Source organism: Trichophyton rubrum, assembly GCF_000151425.1.
Source record: "Trichophyton rubrum CBS 118892 genomic scaffold supercont2.1, whole genome shotgun sequence".
Taxonomy (NCBI): Eukaryota; Fungi; Ascomycota; class Eurotiomycetes; order Onygenales; family Arthrodermataceae; genus Trichophyton; species Trichophyton rubrum.
The window spans coordinates 1,692,924-1,716,240 of NW_003456428.1; the positions used below are offsets into that span (position 1 = coordinate 1,692,924).

General features: G+C 47.5%; 8 protein-coding genes across 9 annotated transcripts; 5 read left to right on the top strand and 3 right to left on the bottom strand.

Annotated features, from left to right (window-relative positions):
* Nucleotides 1-1,837: 1,837 nt before the first annotated feature.
* TERG_00655 (mitochondrial import inner membrane translocase subunit tim16) lies at nt 1,838-2,922 on the bottom strand (the record flags this gene model as incomplete). The annotated part of the gene is made up of 4 exons (XM_003238618.2): nt 1,838-1,846; nt 1,908-2,279; nt 2,345-2,499; nt 2,793-2,922. The coding sequence occupies 4 exons, from the start codon at nt 2,920-2,922 to the stop codon at nt 1,838-1,840; spliced, it is 666 nt and encodes a 221-aa protein (XP_003238666.2).
* A 52-nt stretch (nt 2,923-2,974) lies between these two features.
* On the top strand, nt 2,975-4,880 carry TERG_00656 (uncharacterized protein; the record flags this gene model as incomplete). Its single annotated transcript, XM_003238619.1, has 2 exons — nt 2,975-4,228; nt 4,290-4,880. The coding sequence occupies 2 exons, from the start codon at nt 2,975-2,977 to the stop codon at nt 4,878-4,880; spliced, it is 1,845 nt and encodes a 614-aa protein (XP_003238667.1).
* Nucleotides 4,881-8,771: 3,891 nt separating this feature from the next.
* Nucleotides 8,772-13,033, top strand: TERG_00657 (uncharacterized protein; the record flags this gene model as incomplete). Its single annotated transcript, XM_003238620.2, has 1 exon — nt 8,772-13,033. The coding sequence occupies exon 1, from the start codon at nt 9,218-9,220 to the stop codon at nt 13,031-13,033; it is 3,816 nt and encodes a 1,271-aa protein (XP_003238668.1). The 5' UTR covers nt 8,772-9,217.
* Nucleotides 13,034-13,749: 716 nt separating this feature from the next.
* TERG_00658 (uncharacterized protein) lies at nt 13,750-15,856 on the bottom strand (the record flags this gene model as incomplete). The annotated part of the gene is made up of 1 exon (XM_003238621.2): nt 13,750-15,856. The coding sequence occupies exon 1, from the start codon at nt 15,469-15,471 to the stop codon at nt 13,750-13,752; it is 1,722 nt and encodes a 573-aa protein (XP_003238669.1). The 5' UTR covers nt 15,472-15,856.
* A 16-nt stretch (nt 15,857-15,872) lies between these two features.
* TERG_00659 (3-deoxy-7-phosphoheptulonate synthase) lies at nt 15,873-19,002 on the top strand. Of its 2 annotated transcripts, XM_003238622.2 has the most exons (3): nt 15,873-17,334; nt 17,404-17,459; nt 17,534-19,002. In XM_003238622.2, exons 1-3 carry the CDS (start codon nt 17,289-17,291, stop codon nt 18,527-18,529), a joined length of 1,098 nt encoding a protein of 365 aa, XP_003238670.1. In that variant the 5' UTR covers nt 15,873-17,288; the 3' UTR covers nt 18,530-19,002. The 2 variants fall into 2 exon arrangements, with proteins under 2 accessions (XP_003238670.1, XP_047605193.1); XM_047749155.1 differs by having other exon boundaries at nt 15,873-19,002.
* Nucleotides 19,003-19,269: 267 nt separating this feature from the next.
* On the bottom strand, nt 19,270-20,134 carry TERG_00660 (uncharacterized protein; the record flags this gene model as incomplete). The annotated part of the gene is made up of 3 exons (XM_003238623.1): nt 19,270-19,542; nt 19,597-19,639; nt 19,704-20,134. 3 exons carry the CDS (start codon nt 20,132-20,134, stop codon nt 19,270-19,272), a joined length of 747 nt encoding a protein of 248 aa, XP_003238671.1.
* Nucleotides 20,135-20,793: 659 nt separating this feature from the next.
* TERG_00661 (uncharacterized protein) lies at nt 20,794-21,741 on the top strand (the record flags this gene model as incomplete). Its single annotated transcript, XM_003238624.1, has 2 exons — nt 20,794-20,877; nt 20,932-21,741. 2 exons carry the CDS (start codon nt 20,794-20,796, stop codon nt 21,739-21,741), a joined length of 894 nt encoding a protein of 297 aa, XP_003238672.1.
* Nucleotides 21,742-22,239: 498 nt separating this feature from the next.
* TERG_00662 (uncharacterized protein) lies at nt 22,240-23,263 on the top strand (the record flags this gene model as incomplete). Its single annotated transcript, XM_047747629.1, has 3 exons — nt 22,240-22,700; nt 22,764-23,190; nt 23,258-23,263. 3 exons carry the CDS (start codon nt 22,240-22,242, stop codon nt 23,261-23,263), a joined length of 894 nt encoding a protein of 297 aa, XP_047603591.1.
* Between the last annotated feature and the right edge of the window lie 54 nt (nt 23,264-23,317).

The window sequence follows — 23,317 nt, forward strand, 5'->3', positions numbered from 1 at the left end:
CACATGATTGAGAAAGTTTCTTCAGCGGCGAGATTGGCCTAGGCGTGCTCGTCATCCTAAAGCTAGCATACGGGACCTTTCTCTGCAAGAAAAAGAATTACCATCCGAATGTCTCTCATACAACCATGGCGCACTTTTCGACTCTGATCTGACGGCCAATAATTATACGCTCGGAGTGAAAGCTACCGAGAGGGCCACGGTCTGGAGTTTTATACAAATCGACAATCGAGGAGGGGGGGGGGTCAAAATAATGAAACCCGCCTAGGAACAATGATGCCAGAAGACTTATCCATTGAGGAATGGATGCCCACGCGTACGCAACGACTGCTACAGCGCCAGCGAACTGTCTCTTGCGTACGCATATCACCTGGTCTGATGGAATCCAATACGCTGTTAAAAATACTATGTTGAATCACATAGCTTCTGGGTATCTGAATACCCAGCCGCATGGTCAAATACCTAATTCTAAAGCTTCAGTTACGAAAATATATCCACCTTGTTCACCTCTCACACGCCCAACACAGGAGGAGGAGTGTGCCTAACGGCGATCTTTCCTGTTTGTAATGCGAGAGGCCCTCACACGATGGCCTGTTATTCACAAGATCAGGAGCTAGACCTTGTATATTATCGCAATCAAGCTTGTGAAGCCAACATTCACTCAATATAGGCGGCCTAGATTAGAATGGTCTTGCCCCGAAGGCGTTGACCTGACCGCTACTGGTATGGATTTTATAAAATGCATAGGCGGCGACTCCGCTGCCAAATCCTAGGCTCACGCCATAGGAATCGACCAAGTTCTCAAGACCAAAGCACTAACTAATTGGAGTGTATCATACGACGTTAACAATAACGGATGCGTTACATGAAACGAACATGGGGGTAGCAGGATAACGCGTAACTATCCCCATGCAACATCTTCCTGAAAATCAAAGGTAACTCATTGAGTGTCACTTGGTCGAAAAAGCAAGAAACATCCAGAATTGCAAAGTTACACAGAGAGTTTTGGAAAGGGTGGCAGCGAAAAAGCATGCATAGCACAGAACAGGCAGCCGCATGGATTCTCCCAGGAGAAAAAGGAATTTCTTGACTGGACTGGAGGTGACACGGCCATTGAACATAACGGCAAGGATATTAGAGCATACAACTAGTGCGTGTCAAGGAATTTCATGGTGAGTAATGATATAGCAAGAAAATTTGGGTAGAAGTAAGATCTTGGAAGTTTATCATCTATAAATACACCAACATGAGGATATATAGAAAGGAGTACTCCGTAGCGTTCAAGACACGGAAGAGTGGAGTGAGAGAACAACAGAACAAAACAAAAAGACGGCCTAGCTAGAATAAAGGGAGGGTATCAGAATCCCAGCAGTCAGGTACGTTAACTGATTGATGTACATATACAAGTGATAAAACAGATTTCTTTGAACCCACCCGCGCAATAGTAAGAATGAAGAGCCGCAGTCGAGTTGCCTAGAGAAGCTTGGAATCTTCAGGTGCATTCAATGGAATAATACCAAGATGTAAATATCCGAAGGTACCAGTTGGAGAGAGTATTTCTCCTAAACAGCTGCTCCCACGTTAGGGTTTCCGAGTGAGGATGCATGAATGTATGCATCGAAACGGGTAATGTTTCCGGATGGAACTTATTGTGAAAATGAGGATGTAGATGGCCTTTAGATCTTTTCTATAAAAAGAAAATCCACAAAACTCCAGTGCTAATGCTCCATGATAGAAGGAAATTAAATAGGAAATGGACCGAAGGGTTTTCGGAGGAGGGAGAGGTCGAGATATTGGCGAAACGGACGCTCATAGCGCAGACAGGGAAGTGGCATTTGGTTTATTTCACCTTAACAGGTTAACATCGATCATCGGTCTTTAAACAGCTTCGGGTTCCAGCCTTCCCGTACCTCTTTCTCGATTTTCGCATTTCTCGCTGCATCTCTGACCTCCATCTCGATTCTTTCGCGAGCGCGTAGTATCTTGCTTTGGAGGTAGAAGCTGCCGCCCTTCTTCGGATCGTTCAGGTCGAATAGTTTCTTGAATCGCTCCATTGTATGTTCTAGGTTTGCCTCTCCACCCATTGGCGGCTTAACATTGAGGATCTTGCAAGCCTCCTCCAGTGTCAAACCGGAGGACGAGAATGCGCCCGTGGAACTGCCAGTTTTCTGTGCATGCGCTTGATATCTAGACGATGCAGACGCTTGCTTGTACGCTTCCGCAAATGCTCGACCAAACACTCTGGTGCCGGTGAGGACAATCTGAGTTAGGATACGATGAGCCTGTCCCGGAAGATGTCAGTTGCAGCCCTTATATCATGGAGGAGAGGTCTGTATCCAAGGCTTACCATGTTGAGCCACCAAGAACGAAGGAAAAGAACGAAATACAAGCCCACAACTCTCCCGACTCCTAAGTATTTCGAACTCGAACTGAAAAGCGAACGAGCTGCAATATCAAGAGTCCGTCGTTGTCCGTTTCTTCCTTCGAGGTTGAAAAAAAAGCCTAAACTTTAATGCAAAAACTTTGAATGCCTAAAGAGGACTAGCGCCGGGTAATATTATATAATATCTACATAATACAAATCACATGGAAAAGTATCCACACGTGACGTAGTTTTTGTCGCGTGCAAAAAGTTGAAGCCGAGAAAGAGTTGGAGTTGAAGATGAAGACAACAAAGTAAAGTCGACGCTCACAGGACGGAGAAGAAGCAAGGCAGGATCAACGACGGCTTCAGACTGAGACTTTTGTGATATCTGTTCTGCGCTCGGGGGATTTCTCAACTTTACCATACATACATACAGCTGTGACGTTTAGGATGAGCTTCGACGGCTTGGGAACAAGGAAGCTTCTATAGTTGCATGGCAGCTCTCGGTAGGTTGTATATACGCCTTTTACCAGCGGTGTAGCCCCCCGAGCCATCGACATACTTGATCGCACAGTTCTAATGCTGTCTATAGATATACCGTGGCTAGGTTCCATGTCCGCAGATCCTCACTCCCAGAATGATGGTGCTCCCGGGACTCTCGGCTCCAACGACAGTCTCCCGCCCACCGTTGCGACTTTCTCGCCCACCAATATATCGGGTAATTCATTAACGTCCAAACAGCGGTCTACTATCATTGTTCACCGAAAGTCACCTCTCTTGGTAGCGACGCCTCCTGCAGTCACTCGTGCGCTGGCATACTCTCACCCGTTTCTTCTCCCTCTGAACCGGCTGGCAGGACTCTTATCATGGACCAGTGGAGATCCGTGGGAGAGCTTTCTTCTGGTTAGTGCCTTTTGGGCTGTCACTCTACATGGTAGTGCCATAATATTATGGGGAGGACCGATTCTAGTGGTCGTCGCTTTGATGCTGGGTCTATACTCTAGACGGTACTCCCCTCTATCATCTACTGGCTTGACTGGGGTGAAACATAGAAGAGAGGGCTCGGACGGATCATCTAGGCCTCACAAGACTCTGGATGAGATCGTGGAGACATTAAGAGAGTTCACGACAAGGTGTAACATCTTGCTTGAGCCTCTACGCGACCTCACCGATTTTCTTTCTACGCAGCGCACTGCAACTTCGACTACAACCAGGCCTGCCCTAACAGCATTACTTACTCGGATAATCCTCATTACGCCTATTTGGATTCTACTTACCCTTCATCCCATATACCTCATCACTATCAAAAGGGTTGTCATAACTGTCGGTACCATCATCCTGACATGGCATTCTAAACCCGCACGCATTTTTCGAGTTCTACTCTGGCGGTCATTGACAATTCGGCGTATCTGCTCAACTATTACTGGCCTGCAATTTTCTTCATCACAGCATAGTGGTGATCAATCATCTAATACTTTCACCAAATCCTCGCTGCTGTCCTTGACTCCTTTCCGCTCCAAGCAACCCTCACAGCACGGCTCAACCAAGCGTCGCGCAAGTTCATCGGGTGTGCGGTTCACATTCATTGTATATGAGAACCAAAGACGGTGGCTGGGTATTGGGTGGACTTACTCTTTGTTTGCATACGAGAGGCCAGCGTGGTCGGATGAACACCTGAATCCGGTGCCTCCAAAGGATGAATTTGAACTTCCGGAAGTTCAGGGCAGCAACTCGAAGTGGAGGTGGGTTGAGGGTAGCGAATGGCGTATTGATGGCTCATCAGATCCGTCTACGAAGAAAAGGGGTAAGGGGGGTAAAAATAATGATAATAAAGACGACGGTGGATGGATCTATTATGATAATAAGGTATTCACTATTCACCCACATGTGTACATCGGCAAATGGATCGCTGACGTGAGTTGTAAAGTGGCACGATGGTCGTCGCGGCCAAGATGGTTGGGGAAGATATACTCGACGCCGAAAATGGTGTCGAGATGCAGAGCTTGTCGAAATATCCCCTGAAGGGGAGACGATAGAAATGCCATCAAAGACAGCAGCGGATAATGAAAGTAAAACTAAGGGTGATAGCGGGAAGGATAGTAATTCAGGAGATGACAAGAACTGCATCAAAGCCCGCAAAAGACGATGGTTTGGTAGCACCGACTTGAAAGGATTCCCGGCCATTGAACCTGAGCCTTCCAGTTCGACCCAGCCTATCAACGCCGAATCAACGTCAGCTTCCTTGTCAATGGTAGGGTCAAGTCTACCCAAGGCGTTGAGTGTCTCTAGTGGCCGCAGCTCAAATAACACTAATGGGTCGATACGGGCTCGGAGTAAACGGCCTGCCAGCATCCACACAGATGGTGACAGACAGAGCCAAACCTCTAGCATTCGTGATAGAGAAATTGAAGAAGCTGAAAACATGCCTGACAAGTGGGGAAGCCAGTCTGGCAATGCAGCTGAGAGAGCGGGCAGAGGCTGGGGACTGGGAGATGACGCCCATATGAGTTTAAGCTGACGAATTTCGACCGAGTTCCTTTTACGTTACCTGGTGTAGTGTTGTCTTGTCTGGGTCATTATCTTTGTATCCTGGCTGCCTTTCAGGAGGATGAGAGTCTCCTATTTTTACGATGTGAACGTGGGAAAATGGGACTGCCGTTGGTCCAAGGCCAAGGTATGGGATCGTATAAGGCCGATGCTGGGGTCTTCTCATCTTCGTCCTTTTTCTTTATGCTGGACATTGGTATATATATTTGTTAATCGCCTGTCTATTAACCCGAACTACTTTAGTATGATAGTCGTCAGAACACCGTATCATCTTCTAAGTCCTACGAAGAGCTCACGCGATGATGTGATGTTGCCTCCACTTGTAACTAGGGAATGTTGTTTATGGAGCAGGCCCAGGATAAAAGCTTCCAACAATGCTTGAACTCCGGCGGCTTTTGGCGGTTCGATATTAAATATTCGTACTTCCAGCGATCACAGCATCCATCCTTTTTCTGGTCTCAAAAGGATAACTAAACAAAACTGAAAGGCCTCGTAATTTCCTCACGGTGGATAGAAACCCTCTCTCGGCTGCCTTTGCCGGCTCGATCTCTCAGCCGCGAGTTCGTACGGATATATGACCAAATCCATGTATAGTTCGTGGCAGGGCTGCTATAAACCGACTATCTTAACGAAGTAAAAATATACCCCAACCCTTGGTGTTTGCGATGCCTGCTTCGTAGTTAATAATATAACAGGCTTAATTTAGTGTCTCATTTCCGATGCTTGTTCCAGCTATGATATTGCGCCCCTCTAATTAAATTAATGACAGGGAAGCATGTTTATCTTTGAGGAATAAACATTCTGTGTGTACTTAAATAGCCGATAGTCATTCTGGAGGGATACAGCAGTTTGCCTTTTCTGTACACGTAGTTTAGGTAAATGGGAAGTCTAATCCCAAACACATCCAAGAGTGCCTTGTGCTTTGTGTCCCCTTGACGTGGGCTGACTGGTGACAACGTGTTTCTGGCTTTTTGGTCGCATCAATCTGGCAGACCTGGAGTAAATTAACCAGAACAGCCAAGGGTCGAATAAGTTGACCAAGGGACACAGAATTGTGTCAATGCGACCATGGAACATGCCAAGTTATCGAGACGAGTAGATTGGTCAAACCAGAACCCAAAAAAAAAAAAAAAAAAAAAAAAAAAAAAAAAAAGAGTAAACGAAAAAGGGGTTGTTGCCGCTGTACCAGTTGCACCAGCCGAAACCTCGTAGTCACTCTACTAAAATTAGGCGCACCAAAGGCGAGCCATTATTCCCATAATATGAGCCGCTGATATATGCCAGACTGAATTTCTCGGTATATTTGGCTGCGAGTTGGGGTGCTCAGTTCCAGGTGCATTGCAAAAGAATACAGGGGGCGCTGCAGTCAGATATATCGATCACATTGTGCAGCAGCCTATCCGCAGTCAAGACTGACTTGTGGCAGGGCAAGTTTGCCCCTGATATCGTCTCATGCATGATGATATATATTACTTCTTTTCATTCTGACAGGAGCACCGTGCAAGGCCACAGTGGTGGTTTCCACGTGGAAGTATAAGTTCCAGTGGGTTTAGTTGACAAGTAGGAAAGGGCAGTGCGCAGGTGGCGAGAGAACCTGGAGCAGCGATAAAACATGATGCTATCCTCTCACCAACATCATCCGTAACTAGATAATACAGGCACCCAGAGGGTCCTAGATATATCGATACAGACTTAGTTGGGATGGAGCATTGCCGAATGTACGGAGTACGCCAGAGGCTGTTCTCTTTTTATGGCTAGTTGGTATAGTCAGTGATAGTCAAGGCAGCATAACCGGGAAGAAGAGCACAGCAACCACGATCAAGAAGGGAAATATCATATGGGGGTGGGGGGAGTACATCTTGAGCAGGTGTGTCGAAGGGGAAATCCCACATAGCGAAAATACTATGAGTCTATCGAGCTGACCCGGGTTCTCCGTCTAGGCGCAGGTATCCACAAGAATTTTGTTTCAATGCCTATGGCTTGCGCTGACCCAGGAATGGATAAGGAGGAGATGAGTGCTGCTATGAAAAGTGATTGGCGACAACACTTCAAGGTTCAATTCGGCTGCAGAGTGTTGTACGAGACCAACAGCGACTTTTATGCACGAGTGCGCACCCCATCGTTAGTTACCAGTCATATTCCTGCGGAGAAATAAACCGATATCTGGATTTCATAGGATGTAGTTGGCCCATTATTATGAAGTCGAATGTTTCGTGAGATGCGACTCAAGTCCGCAGGCTCCAACGCCCCCCTGCGTCCTGCGATTGCTGAAAGGCTGCCACAAGGGTTGCGCAGTTCCTGCATGCGAGATCACTTGCGAGCTGTCCTCTCCCACACTTTCTCCAGTGCCATCCTGTGTCATGTTCGCCGGGATGAGGGGGGGTTTGGGAGAAAGTATGCATATACGGGGAGTACTGACATGGACTTCTGTTTCTTACCCAAGGTGACCAAAAACTACCAGGCATATTTAGCAGGATCCCATGAGAATAGCGCTCCATCCATGGGCCAGACCCAGCCCTCGTTCCCACTAGAGAAACGGAGGATTGATTCAATATTAAACAGGTTAGCGCTGGTCATTGGCCGGAGGACCCTGCCAGGTTCCGGACTTATACCATCAAACAGCTAGACGGAGTATCCGCGGCAGTATAAGTTGCCTGAATGAGTACAATATGGCATTTTATGTAAGATGCAGCGCAGCCTCCCCCAGGCTCGTCGGCGAACTGCATGAGTTGCCTGCAGGACCATGCCCCCCTCTTGGCCGGCCACCCCCCTCGCTCCTCATATTGATGACATCGTCCATCCTTGTATAGAAGGGCAGGATGGTCCAGGGGTCAGGTTGTTCCTGGCCGGTGGAGCTCGCTCTAAACTCCAACAGGCATAGTCAGGGGAAGCAAACAAACGTTCCGCAATCCTGAACAATAATAATCCTTAATCCTCGTTTCCTCCTCGTTGGCGCTAGACCACAGGTATTCTCGGACTGGCGGCGGATGGCGGACGCCCATCCAGCTTTCCATGTCCACGCCCTGGGATTTTGAGGGCTGGAAAGCCTGCTGATATTCCGTCTGCTATTGATAGCTTGAGTAACTTGCAATCAGCCCTGGTCGAAGAACAAGCTCGTACTCCAGAGTCACTAGTGTCGAGGAAGAAGTATCCGTAAATCTAGTTGATCCTAACGGCTCGCAGCCTCTTTTTTTTTTTTTTTTTTTTTTTGTCCTAGCCGTCCTTTCGGGCTGTAATTCCAGGGTTTCCCAAGAATTCAGTGGAAGCGGAGGCAAATAAGCAGCGATCAAAAGAGACGCGTCTGAAAATCTGCTGGAGCCTCTCGCTTAGACCGCCAGCTGGTGGAGTGCAGCAAATACTTCAGAGGCAAAGGCCGTATCACATTCATATTTCCCTTTCCTAAAGTCCTCTCTCTCTTTTCTTCGGTTGCATCCCGACGTCACCGTGTTGAAGGAACGTTTGTTTCTTAAGCTCGTCCGGGTGAATACCAGGCATCTCGTCTTTGTCCTGGCCATCGACTTTGGCCCTCCCTGTGCATATCAGGCAGACTATCGATTCGAATATTGACGACCCCGTGTGACCCTGATCTCCCTGGCTGCTGGGCGGGCAAGCAAAAGAAACACAGCGCTTTTGCTTCTGCCTGCTTTCTTTTTAACCGTCCACGCAATAGGATGGCATACATTGAGGCATAGGTAGCACGGCCCGAGATCTTGCAGCGCTTTCGTTAAGATCAGTCTGCTTGTTCCTGACTCGCTTCAGGTACCGTTATTTCGTCACATCCACCGTCAGTTCGTTGCGCCGGCACTTCCTTCAACTTGGCCGGGCCTCCTTTCCCCAGAACTCGAAGTCACTCCTTTCTCCCATCACATTCGCGTATGTAACACGCTCGTGCCGTGTGGTTGGTGTGTCTGTCTTCTGTGTATCTCATCGTTGACGTTGTGTTTTTTTTTATTTCTAGTCTTCGGCCAAAACGGGAAAAAAGGACTTCAACGCTCGCTTTGCTTACTTTTCGCTGCCGGCCAGGGCAACGAAATAACCGAAATATTTTGATTCTTGTCTCTCGTTAACAGCGACTATTTACTCTCCGTCACACTCCTCTGCGAGGATTCTACAACGGTCGTTTATCTCACCGTTCCGTTGGGCTGGAACCAATTGTCCATATACCTAAGTCTACCGGAATTGACTTCGATCTTTTACAACGCCCTATTCAATTACACCTTCTACGATTAACGGAGAAATCAGGAGACAGAGAGGAAAATATATTATTAAAGGAAGAGATAGCTAGGAGATACACCGCCGAACACCGCCATGAATCGCTTTCGAAACCGCAAGAAACGTGGCGATGGGCCTGATCCATCAGACGCCCCTCCGGTCCCTATATTCTCTAAGCAATTCTTCAAGAAGAAGCCCGAGCCAGAACAGCCGCCGAAGATAGACCTGTCAACGGCACTTCCTACAGATAATGACTTCCGGACCAGTCTGCTAATGCCCAATCTATCGGCGAGATTCAGCATGCTGCGCGAACAAGATGACCCCAACTCGAAAATCGGAAAGGCCAACGATGACAGCGTTTTATTCCCAAAGCGGGCGTCCAGATTGAACTTATTTGCCAATTCACAGCTGGCCGATATCACTGAAGTTGGGTCTTTACACGGATCTGACCGACCTTCCCTCAACATTGGCCGGTCCTCCTATGCGTCTGGCTCAACGGATGACGATTGCCATACCCCGTCAAGCATCATGACTAGATCGAGGCCGGTTGAAGGCAATACGCTTTTTGGAGGACGTCAAAAGGTTTACAAGATACCAAATACCCGGTGTGAGCCTGCTTCAGAGAATGAAGGCGGATCAGAAGGAGGTGCCCGGAGTCCGACTATGGGAGGAAAACAGCTATATCAGAATGATATTGGATCTATATTTCAACAATCAAAGGGTGATGATGACTCGAAGTCGGAGCCAGATCTGCGTCCAGAGTCTACAGCTTTGATGTCTCTTCCGTCTAACAGGCAAGCTGAGCCATCCTCATTTTTTGTTTCGGAAAACAGAAATTCTGCTTCCACGACTTCGGCCAATTCTCAGGGCCCTACATCGAGACAGGGGTCAGTGACTGCTAAAACTTCTACGAGAAGCACTCAGAATTCGGCTGGAGCGGGCCTTGAAAGAAACTCTACAAAATCGCGACGATTGTACGACCGTGGTTTGGAGCTTCAGAACCAGCCTTCTGCACTTTCAAGACTGGAGAGCATCAGCCGCCAGCGAGCCATTGCAAGTGACAACGGTCTCATCAAACGATCCTTGTCTAAAAGTGCTGTCAATCTCAACGAAAGATATCAGAAACTCTCTCCAGTCTACTCTTCCTCATCGTTTAGACCCACCAGTCCTCCGCCGTCATCAACTTCCTCTGTTGTAGGGAACTCAGAACCGAAGAGGTTATCGCCTGTCAGCACAACAAACTCAACCCCGGGACTCGCAATGGGATCTCCATTGAGCCCTCCCGCGAGTGAGACAGAAGAAGGATCGGCATTCGCAGCTGCAATTCAACCAGAGGACCGAGGGAAAGCCACAGCCACAGGCTTATTTAATAAACCTCTCTCAAAATATGATGAAAGCCAATTTTCTCAACGCCAGATTCAGATTCATGAGAATAGGAGCAATGCATCATTGCAACGACCAAGCTTGCCTCGAGGAGGCTCTGACGTTACAGATTCTAGACGACAAAGGGACCTATCTATTATCAGTCATCAATCGAAACCAGAATCCCCAGGATTGTCTACTAGTCAGAACTCCCCGCTCTCCACCCCCCATTGCATAGACCTCCGCCCAACACCTGTGCAATCCGAGAAACCACGACTTCCGATTAACCCTTCCACGTTTTTGGCAGACTTTAGTGGAAGTGACTCGGGAAGTGAAGCCGAAGAAGATGTGTCAAATGCTCGTGTCTCTCCTCTTTTCCATCCTCATGAAAATGTTGGGTCTCCTCTCAGGGTTAGCATGGAATCTGGTGACTCTGTTACTCCAGTTTCTTCTTCTACCAAACCCTCTCATCCTGCCCTTGGAGAATTCTATTCGGAATCCCGGGACTTAAACACAATCAAGGAGGATGAACCTGTTGCTGACCCCGTTCCAATTGTTCAAGAACCACCCCAACAAATAGAATCTGAATCACCTGTTCTAGGTCCAACCGGACTAAGTAGTCTGATTCGGGCTCACCTAAGGCAGGATAGTGACAAGTCCACAATATACCCCCCGTCATCACCAATCTCCATGGATCGGCCGTCAGAAAATCCTCACCCAAATAACCCCCAGGTCCATGGAACGAGATCCTCAGACCTTGCGGTTAGCATTCATAGCAACCCATGGGAATATGATGACTGGGCTAGGCCGACTTATCACCCCGCTGAGCCTGCCGAACGCTTCAGTCAGCCGGAATCAGATTTTTCAAGCATGTCTTTGCGTGCAAAGCAAATGCTCGGCCAAGCAACCGCTCTTAGCAATCAGGGCAACGAGAAAGAAAAAAACATTAACACTGAAAATCAAGAAGAGCGAGCCCCTGCTACTCCTGTTCCTACTGCTCCTAAACCATCCGCTAACGCTTCCCAGCCCTCTTGGGAAGAAGATATCAAGTTCGGTCATCGTCGCGGCGGGAGCACGGAAACCCAGATGGAAAGGGAAGAGTTCGCTAATGAGTTAGCTGAAAGGCGCCGGAAAGTTCAGGAAAAGTTGAAGAATTTTGCGGAGAATGAAAGCAGATCTACCAGCCCGGCATCTAGTTATCGTTTCCCTGACAATGGAAACAGTACTCAAACCCCCAGCAAGACTGGCAATGCCTTTGCAATTCTCAAGGCCAAAACATCCAGGAACCAGAACAACCAATCAAAACAGGATCACCCCTTGGCTAAGTCGTCGAAACTCCTAGGGCTAGACAAGCCACAATTTAACTCTTCGGCTCCGAATCTACAACAGAGCAATGACATGTGGCGAGAAGAAGACGAAAGAATGAGGCGTTTGGTCAGAAAATCTAGAGCTGAATCTCCAATGGGAGGGAATCGGCAAATTGGCTGGGGACGCCAACCGCAGCCCCCGCAATCAACCACACCCCAATCGCGCCAGAGCGAGGAAGATACAAGGAATTCTACTCGGGATAGTGCGTCATCAACTTGGAGGAGTGGACCCAGGGATAGATCTGACTCCGATACCTCTGGCCGTTCAAAGAGTAGACCTAGATACCGTGAAGATCTTGGGGCTGTCAGGGAAAGCGCTGAGCAGCCACGGATGGGTAGGCCATCTATCGAAGACAAGGCATCTAGGAGCTCATCAAGCCGGCCTTCTATGGAGTCGACCGACCGTAGAACAAGGGATCGCTCGGCATCTACAGGTAGATACAGGAGTAACTCTCGATCAGTGCCTCCAAACTACATTGACCTCCAATCTCTCCCTGGGCCAAGTCCTACACTTCAGCATCCTGCTATAGCACACTCCTCGAGACCTTCTCCTTCCCCGAACCCCCACCCTTACTCAGCTAATGCTACTCCTCCTATCCTTGAAAACTCATCCACATCATCTACTCCAGCTGCGGGAGGATATGGGGGACCCCCCATGCAATACCCCCTTCCACAGCGAAACCCTCCTGTTTCTGGCTCGGTTGCCACACAACAGAGTCTAGGTTCCCATAAGAGAGTGGTGGACAAGTCCCAAATATCCGAGCCTACTTTCGTTTCAACTACATCAAATGTTCCCACCATTGGATTGCCTGCGGGAGCTAGCCTCGCCAATGGAGCTCCTACACCTCCAATTCCTCCGATGAACCCCAGGAGAAGGCGACAGACAACCACACACAACATCCTTGGTGCATTCAAGGGATCCTCGCCTTCTGATAGACCTGATCAATACCCTCACCACGGTCCTAAGCATCACAACCAGAATCACCCTAATTCATCTCGGAGGTCAGAGGAACACAGTACGTTTTCAGACGATGAGAAACGTCCTCGGGCTCGTCAGAGACTCAGAAAGATCTCAAGCGAAGGAGGAAACCTTAACGCTAAGGCTAGGCATCATTTAATGAATGGGAACCAGCCAGCCTTACCACCTCCCCCAAGACATAACCGAGTCGAGGGTCTACTGTGAAGATTTTACCTTTCAACTTTCCCTCGCTATGATAACTCTATTTTGTAACATTCAGCCGTCATTTCCCCAGCCTCTTTCAATTCTTTCAATGGTCTCCAGGCTAACTCCATGATACCTTCGGGCAGATCGACCTTGGCTATTCTTGAAAAATCTATGTACAAAATTTCGTTCTTCTTCTAGTGTACATTGTTTTACTTATATCTTTTACCTTTTTATTCATTTGACGTACGACGCGTCAGTTCTTCCGTTTTCCCCCTTTTCCCTTTCTTAATTTATATTTCAGGCTTTAAGATTCTTGTTATCCGAAACTGATTGGCTGTCTAGCCGTTATGTCAAATACCCCATTTTATTCCCCCCCCCTGACTGACGAGATCCCTTTCAAATCTAGAATGGTCCAAATAGCTTCCTTGCTTGCTTAGTCTGATATCGTAGTCTCTATTTGTTCCTAGACTGGAGAGTTACAACGAAATCATACCAAAGATGAACTAAATATGGTAACCATAATAGGAGTATCTTATTGGAACCAAGAACCCAGAAGGAAATTGGTAATGGACAGAACTCTAAATGTAAATTCTTTAAGTATCGAGAGTCAAGAAACATCATAGTAGTACCGCTCCCAGCCTATATGAAGCACGAAGAGCTACTCCTCGTCATACTTCGTGATCAGTTGGAGACATTAAAAAAGAAAGTGAGAAGTATTGTTGTAATAGATCAAGTCAAAAGCTCTTCGATCGTCTTGAACGGGAAGAAGCAAGTAGAGCAGCACGGATCTCTGAACCAGTCCAGCCACGACCTATGATAGCACCCAGGGGCTGCCCTGCTTTGAATAAAGCTTGTTCCTCCCATCCAAGTACCTCGTGTTCGGAATCAAGTTGGTTGGGTAATCGCCCTTTTTCGGCAAGTTTTCTTAGCATCTGCATTCGGTGTGCTTCACGTTCCTGAATAACTTCGGCGACTAGTTCTTCAGTAAGTTTCCCCTGAAAGCGCATGTACTTGAATACTTTGCGTAATTGGTTAAAGGGGAGAGAGACAAATAGGAGGGACATGTTGGTTGGATCGGCAGCGGGATGGAGAGATGATGTAGATGAGCACTTGGGTCTCTCGAATTTGAAACCTATCGGGATACGGTCCACGACGAAACGGAGAGAAATGTTCAGGACTTTTCTAGCTAACGCTGTAAGAGTGGTGGTATCTTGAGAGGCTTCGCATGAGGCTGTTGAGCCGTCGCTGCCTTTTGAGTCAATCGAATCATTTCCAAGTGAGTTGTCCTGGGTATCCTGGTCGATGACAGTGAGCTCGAAGGATATTGGACATGTTCCAAAGGACAAAGCTGTGTCCAGAGTCTCCCAAGATAATACACCAGAAAGCAAGCTTAAAGCATGCTCCACGATCTGGCTTTCCATAAAAAATACACCGGCTGTTGCAAAACATAGGACGAAGTTCATCCGCGAAATACTTGTAGCCGAAGCTACAACATCTTTGTTAAGCTGATGCTGGACCGGCTGGCTGACGCAAAGGGGTATGTGAAAGAATAACTGATCTTGGCTGATCAGGGGCTGTTCATAGAAGTGAAGCAGAGCCGAGACAAACGCAGACGGGTAGGTGAAAGCTCTTCCAGCCAAGATGTAGATTTGGGCAGACTGTCTATGCTCAAGCTGGTGAAAAAGAGAAGATAAACGCTGGTTTTTCGATGCAATGATTCTATGAACAGAGTGAGAGATCGTGGCGAAAGCACCAGAGCAAGAATAAAAGGTGAGGCTGATGTCGGAACTCATATCTGGTGCATTCGATTGGTGAGAGAGAGTCGACACTTCCTGCATTTTATTCGAACTGTATGGATGTGCGTGATCGGTGGAGATGACTCGGTGATAGCTGCGCGGGGTCGACAAGTAGGGGGAGAAAGGAGGAAGAAGATGGCAGCTACGTAATGGTGTATTTGTAGGATCCTCGCTTGGGCTGTAGCTGTTATGAGGAGAGAGATGCTCCAAGCGAGAAATTCTCTGGCTGAATGGCGTGCCCTTCTGTGTGAGTGAATGCTGGCCAGAGGTAGGAAACCATGGAACATGGTGGTCGACATGGTAGGGCCGCGAGATATCGAGAGAATGACGGTGAAGGCCACCTCCGCCACCACCAGGAAAGGAAGAATAGGGAACCGGCAGCGGCGCCCGGTTCTCCTTGTTTGGCCGCAGATTCTCCCTATCCATGGCTGGCTGGCGTGGTGCCTCAGCGGGCTTCTCTGGGCCGCCAAAAACTACCCCGGGCCGTTCAAAGGCCACACGAAGAGACTCAACCTCGTTGGTCTCTGAGGCCCCCAACCCCTCTACGGCAGGTTTCACGCCCTCCATCTCCAGGGCCACCTCGACCCGACGCGCCTTCTCCTGCTTATTCCTCCTCCACAGGCTCCTGGAGATGGAGTGACGCTTCCCCTTTGCCCCCATCTTTGGCCTAACAGCAGGTTGGACTGCTGTTTCTAGAGGACTTTATCCTCTGACCTATAATAGTCAGATATTATTCTGCAAACCAGCCACATGGTTAGAAAATACCCAAGACGCGATTTTAAACATGATTTGGGGGTAAGTTGGACTCGCCCTGCTCAAGGGAGAGGAAGTATGGGAAACATAGGGGGTATATATAGTCGGCTGACGCGAGTCATACATGTCCTTTAACCCATAATGGGGGCATACTAGAGCCCACCCACTCAAGAGATTCGTATGTAACTGGAATAGTAACGATAAAGGCGATAACTGCTGCTCGTTAAGGCGTATGGAATGGCCATGGCTCGAGGGAGAAGAATCAGGAGAACCGCGAGGCCCTTCGTCTTTCTCTCCCTCCCTCCGCCCACCCATCCTCGGCCGAGCAAAGTTGCCTTTGACTGCCCTCCCCTCCAGACTCTGAACAAAGATGCAGAAAAGGAAGAAGAAGAAGAAAAAAGAAGATGACTTACTCTCTTTATAGCTGTGAATGAGTCTTCAAACTGCCCCTACACTGGTGTGATAGTCGGACTTTCTGATAATCCGAAAGCCCAACCTTGCTGTGCCCACGTGATAGAAGGTTTTTATCACGTGAAAATTTTCAACAGAAGAAAAGTTGAAAGTGAAGACACTAGTCCAAGATAGGAAGTGATATGCTGACTCAGCGTGAGTAAAAGTTAAGCAAGTGAAGCAAGTGGGACAAAGGCTTTTTGATAGAAAAGGGGAAGATAGAAACATAGAAGGAAGAAGTTAACAGGGAAGAGAAAGGCCTAGGATGGCTTCATGATCCTTTGAGTAGGGGGGTTTCGACTATAGAAGCATGGCTATAAAAGACTGACCTCTATATTTCACAGAAGGAGAAATAACAGGATGAAGAGGATTAGCGGAGAGTCACTCATAGGGTACAAGTGAATAAAGAGAGTCATGGTAAAATATAGAACCAAAACAGACTATACATCTAGATAACGTATCTAAAGAGATTATCCCGCTTGAGATCACAAGGTACTATTTATAATAGTAGCCTATATCAAGGATAGATACAGGGTAGAGAAGTGGACAATAGGTATTATTATTGTCATTCTAACTGCTTGTAAGATATATAGCCCCAAGATGGTAGTTATATCTTGAAAGGCCATAAATTGGTCTGTTCTGAGGTGGCATTATAGCAGGCAATGTCCATAGTATAGAGAAGCATAGACTAACATGGTTACACTCAAGAATATCCATTGACCAGAACCCTCAAGCAGCTTTTCCGAGTATTCTCAAAAGAAAATCTGACGACTTCATAAGAGTCGACGTCTTTAAAACACTGCGCGGTCGTAGGGGGTATCGTCAGCCATCCGTTGGGGTAACCCATTGGGTGCCCACCATTGGTTCGCTGTCCCACGCTGCTGGCGGCTGCTCCTGATTGGGGTTTCGTGGCATACACTAATGTAATCCGTAACCTCGTAACGTTGGCCACATCTTCAGTGGTTCAAATTCTCATCTTTCGCTGTTTCTCGTCGTTGCTTTTTGGGTGAAAGAACAGAAATCGGTGAAGCAGTCACGTGGTCTTATCTGCCAGCGAAGTCTTAACTTTATCGTCTTGGCACGATCTCTCATAAAATTTGGGCGAAAAAAGAAGCGAGGTTGACTCATTGATATAAAGATCGAACTCGCCGGTTTATTTCTTTCTTGATTTCCTTCCTCAAGATTTACTGAGGTGGATAGATTGGATACCTCCAGCAGTTACTTAATTCCTTCTTTATTTTCCTCATTGCGTACCTCAGAATCGTCGAAGCACCATGCCGTTCGCTAAGCCCACAGTTGAGGACAACGATGATAGCAGAGGTATGTTCCCTGTTGCCCCTGCGTAAAATCAGTATCGCTTGTCAAGCAGGGGCTGATATAAAGCTTCAGTGTTGGGATACGATCCGTTGCTCTCGCCTCAATTCCTTCAGACGGAAGTGCCAGTGGTAAGTCCAGCCCCACAATGTACGTCGCTAGTAACAAGCAGAATTCTAACACCCGCCATTTCTGTGTCTATTAGTCTGCCTCTGCGGTAGAAACTGTCCGATCAAGCCGTAAGGAGGTTATTGAGGTCATTGAACAGCGTGATGACCGTCTTCTTGTCGTCTGTGGCCCATGCTCAATTCACGACCCCACTACAGCGCTGGAGTACGCTGAGCGCCTAAAAGCGCTGTCCAATAAACTAAAGGGAGATCTCTGTATCATCATGCGAGCATACTTGGAGAAGCCTCGAACAACTGTTGGGTGGAAGGGACTGATCAATGATCCCGACATCGATGAATCCTACAACATTAATAAGGGACTTCGAATCTCCCGAAAACTGTATGCTGATCTTAACGGTATGGGTATGCCAATTGCAAGCGAGATGTTGGATACAATCTCCCCCCAGTACCTTGCCGATTTGATATCTCTGGGTGCCATTGGTGCCCGTACCACTGAATCCCAACTGCATCGTGAGCTAGCTTCGGGTCTCAGTTTCCCAATTGGGTACAAGAACGGCACAGACGGAAGTATTGGGGTTGCAATTGATGCTATTGGTGCTGCAGAGAAGCCTCATCGCTTCCTAGGAGTCACCAAGCAAGGCCTAGCTGCTATCACCAAGACAACAGGCAACGAGCATGGGTTCGTCATCCTTCGCGGTGGCACAAAGGGCACCAATTATGACGCAGAGAGTATTGCTGCTGCGCGTGAACAGCTAGCGAAGAAGAAACAGCGTGAGATCATCATGGTTGATTGCTCGCACGGTAACTCCAAGAAGGACCATCGAAATCAGCCTCTGGTAGCTCAGTCCGTCGGGGACCAGTTGCGTAAGGGTGAGGAGGGTATCATCGGGGTTATGATTGAGTCCAATATCGCTGAAGGCAACCAGAAGGTGCCTCCAGAGGGCCCGTCAGGCCTCAAGAAGGGCGTCAGTATCACCGATGCCTGTATCAACTGGGAAACAACGGTTGAAGTCCTCGAACAGCTCGCCGAAGCTGTGCGTACAAGAAGGGAGGTTCGTTCAAAGAAGGAATAAGTATGGAGGAACGGGTGGGTATCTCGGGGAATTAGGGAGCAATTGATCATTCGTAGGGAAAGGGTAATTATTAAACATAAAGTCGTTCTATGGCTTTGAAAAATTATTTCTTGAATTCGGGGGAACTTCTGGTTATACCTCTAGCACGCAGGCAGCGATAGATTTGGTCCTGAAAAGATAATAGAAAAACAACAATAAGTGATATTCTTTCGTTGGTACATATTTTTCATGGCATATCCGGCTGGCCTCCTTGGTGGTTAGGAACCTTAGCCGGTCGCAATCTCGTCATTGGCGTGGAGAACGACGCCGGATTGAAGCATTATTCCGTCTGAACATTGAGGGCATTCAATCTTCATAAACGGCTACGAGGCTTCTTCTTCAACCTCCGCACTCTCTGCTCGAGATGTCAACACAAAAACCTAAGTCAAGCGAGAGTGCGACCCCTGGCCTTTTATACACGGCTGAATTGCCGCGAAACATCCGTACCCACCTGCGTGTGGTCCAATAGCGTGCTGGCACCGGATATTTTGTCAGGTATACACGGGCCAAGAAGCCGCCCACCCTCTCATCTCATCAATAATAAATAGACCAGGCATGGCCGGTATCAGAAGAGGCCATAGGGACTGAAAGTGTACTCTGTAACTAACTATTTATGAGCGCTATCGAAAATACCAATATTTAACACCAAAGAAGTTGAGACGCTCGTTGACTCCAGTTTACATGCATTCCCAAGATATCAGTCATTCCTTGCAAAGGTCCTGTAACAGATCCAACATACGAAGTTGGAGTGCCTTTGCTTCCTCAGCGGTAATGCACCTCTCAGTGCTGTTATCTATATTTTCGGGCTTTGAGCCGGAGTCTGGTGATGCAGGCCGAATAAGCTCTTCTTTTATCGCAAAGAAAGGGATTCCCATTGCCTTGAGCTCCAAATGAAGAGCTTTGGACATTTCAACAGATGCCTTGTACACTTTATCGTCATAACGTTTGATCTCGAGTTCATGTTCTTCTGGTGCCTGCTATGTTATTAGTTATAGATATCAATAGAATTACAACCGTACGGCTCTTACAGATTCATGTGGTTTATCCGTGACCTTGCCGCCGACGGCTCGCCTAGCCCAGTTACGTTAGTTTCGTGTCTCTATAAGCAAACAGACGAAGGACCAGGAATTCATACAGGACTTCATCAAGTTTCTTCTGGTTTCCGGCCCGAGCTTTTTGTTTCGCTAGGAGTCTCTGTCTCCCTTGCCACCAAGTTTTCTCATGTTCATGTTGTGAGGCGATCAGCCGTCTAATCCTATACTGCACGGTTTCATTCTGAGCCACGGTTTTCATCACGTATTTAAGAGCGGTAGGCCATGCTGTGATTACAGACGGACTAGCAGAACTTTTATTCGAAGGGACAGACCCAGTCTCCTGTCTACTTGATGAAGAAATTAAGCTCGTATGAGTGGGTGTATGTATCCTATGTGCACTTTGGATGTGAGGATGATCTCTTGGCTGCAAATTACTGGCCGTCTGGGGTTGGCCCGGTTGTGGAGTGCTGAATGAAGAGAGAGTTTTCAAGACGGTGGCCAGATCCGGCGTCCCATTATCTGGAATATCCATAGTCAACAGCTACCAAAGACCAGGCGCAGTGTTTCGGGGCGCTATCAATCTGATATCAAGTATGGTTCATCTTCGTTCCTCATTGATTGTGTTCCAGTAAATGTACCTTATGGGTATCAAAGCATAAAGCCACCACACAACACAGTCTTTCACCTTTATCAATAGAATTCGGGCAAGGTACTCTCGACTGTTTAGTGACCTGTATTGTTTAATGAGCAAAGGGTGATAGTTTTGATATTGAGAACGTTTGTTAGTTCAATGAATGATTGCCGTTTCATTCTTCAAAAGTTATTATATAATCAATGCCAAGCCCGAGCTTAATCTTCAGCTAGTTATCTGATCTTGAAGACGTTTTTTGTTTATTGGATTCCTTTAATTGACTAACCGCAGAACATTCACTGGGCAGGAAAGAGGTGATTTGGCTTAGAGTGACAAGCTTATATCTAGCTGATGTTAGCTTCATCTGGGATGTAGGAGACCTCGTTGCATTTACCACGGGCTTCCGTGTTCTTTCCCAAGGTTGAAACGGGAGAGCTGCTTGAAGTCGATGTGGTCTAACCCTCACCGTATAGTCGATGAGCTCCAGACCTTACCCGGGCTACAGAGAAGAATTTGTTGATGTACTTTGAGACTTTCCGGTCCGGGAGGCGCTGATACTCATGCAGAGTCTTGCTATAAAACGCCCTAGGGAGGAAGAAAAGGGAGACGAAGCCTCAGAGGACGAGCTGGCGTTAAGGAGAAAAGTATGTGCCAACCAGGTCTCCTTTGGTCTTTCAGGATGCTAACTTGCAATGCAGAGGGTTAAACCCTTATGCCTCCGACCTTTATCCCAACCAACTCAACCCCAGGGCTTCGCAGCCTTACCTCTTACTCCCACGACAACAGAAGACCAATGGAATGATAGTGACACAGCTGAGATTTTGGATCGCCAGACGATACATACCCATTCTCTTCTCTCCTCAGGTAGCCATATACATATTGAGACTGATACCGACATGAACATGATCGACTGCGCATCTACGGAATCCTCCACTCTGCCTGAATGGCCTACCACTTGCCATGGCCATGGAGACAGGAGGTGTAATCTTAGCACTTGCCTCAATTCTACAGACACAAGTTTAGTGGCTTCCCAAGCTTGCAATAAGTCTTCGTCTGTCAACGCACCCGCGGTCTCCTCATCCATTAATAACATACACCCTCCGGCATCTGCTATCACGCATCGCGAAGCCTCCCGCCCTCCCAGTCCCATAAGTGAATTTCAAGCTGAGACGAAGAAATACACCGGCAACCCTATGTTACATCCCTTCCAACATTGCTCCCATCTTGATGATGTGAGGATACCCTCAAATATATCTCTGCTCAATTCTGTATCTTCGAAATTCACCAACAAATTCGGCGGACTACAAGAAGATACTTCAACCTTACTCCCTCCTACAAACCCAGAAGCTGGCGCTTTTCAGAAATGCTCCGATCTCGCAGCCAACCATACTGCGACGTCAATGGCAAGGCCGCCTAAGAAAGCTACTATAGCTATGGGGTTCCGAGCTGACTGCGACAAATGCCAGCGCAGAGAACCTGGCCACTATAGTCACATAGTCTATTCCTAGTGTACATCTGACAACCTGACTCAACATACATCCCTTCGGCTCTTTATTACACCCAGAGTTCTGGATGAAGAGACCGCCCAAAGCGTCTAGACGCAACCTACTGGTTTCTTTGTATTCTTCAGCCTATTGACTTTTGCTTTTGCCTTTCCTGCTACAAAGATACCCCTATCCCTCCTATTCTGCATATTAACCAACAATCTTTCGATGTGTTTGGTGTTGGTTTCTTTACAACAAAGAGGGCTGGCTCCTTATTTGATTTTCCAATATTAGTGTAACTTGGGGTCGTAGACTGTACGTTAGGGATAGCTCTTGTACTTAGAATTGATGAAATCAATTCCGTTCTTGATACTAGCTCTACTCTAACAAATTCGACAAAAATAAACTTTCTCCAGATATGGTCACGTGTTTAGTCTTGGCATAAAAGTCCTTTTCAGTTCAAGATTGAGTTATTTCACAGATGAAATACAAGCAGTTATCGCGAGACATAGAGCTGTTATAATGCCGTCATCAAGGCCTCTACTGCGGTCATTAGAGGTCCTACCCTCGCAACTAAACAGTTCTCGCTATGTCTGCACGAATTGTCGCTGGCAATCGTTCCCACGAGCCCGAAATCTGATCTCCACGCCCTCTCGTCGATACAACTCGTCCGGCAACCTTCCATTTACCGAAAAAGTACGACGAAAGCTATGGGGCACAGATAATCCTCCAGGTTTAAAGGACCCTTATGGAGGAGAAAGCATACTTGAGAGAAGAGCTCGTGAGCTCCGGGAAGCTAGGGAAGCCAGGGCAGACGAATCGCAAGAAGTCCCAGCAGAATTTATCGAGGCCATGCCAGAGGAAACGAATGCCGAAGCCATGGCAGATTACACTCCCGCAATTAACTGGGATGGACTAGAGCATGTCGGATCATTGGGTGAATGGTGGGAGGAACCACCAACTGAGATGGATAGATTTGATGCGTGAGTCGTGAATATTTGACTTTTTTGGCAATCCACACAGGCTAAAGGGACTTTTGCGTACAGATTCATGCGAAGGGAAAAGGTTACGAACAATAATGATATACTGGCTATCTTACATCAGGCCCTGGTTGAATTGAGTGTCTTGAAGGAGCTTAACAAGCCTTTGGGAGCTTCTTGCGACATCCTCGAACATCAGCCCCAGATTTTGTCTTTGATCAATAAAGTTGAGATACTCCCCTCGAAAGGAGAATGCGGAGCTGCATTGGCATTCCCAAGTGAAGATGCGAAAGCCAAGTTGTATGAATTCTTCCGTGAATTCGACTCCATTACGGCTGAGGAACCAGCTGCTTCTGAAGAGCTTCCTTCTACGGAACCCGAGATGGATGCCCACTCCGAAGTAGTATCTGAAACCTCATCATTCGAACTTAGCCCTCCAGCTAGCACGGAGTTCCTGAATATTTCTCTCATGTCCCCAGACATGAAGTTTGCGGTAGGTTTCCAAAGAATGACCCTCCTATTGCTTTTACTAACATAATCATGTTTCAGTACCTGAAAAGAGTTAGCCAGTTGACCGGCCACTTCATTCCGGACCAGGAGCTTGCATCCATATCCAACGT

Excerpts from the sequence above, each read along its gene's own strand:
- TERG_00659 (XM_003238622.2), top strand. The coding sequence starts at position 17,289 with ATGCCGTTCGCTAAGCCCACAGTTGAGGACAACGATGATAGCAGAG. Across the intron at positions 17,335-17,403 it reads GGACAACGATGATAGCAGAG|TGTTGGGATACGATCCGTTG; the intron begins GTATGTTCCCTG and ends ATAAAGCTTCAG. Across the intron at positions 17,460-17,533 it reads TTCAGACGGAAGTGCCAGTG|TCTGCCTCTGCGGTAGAAAC; the intron begins GTAAGTCCAGCC and ends TGTGTCTATTAG.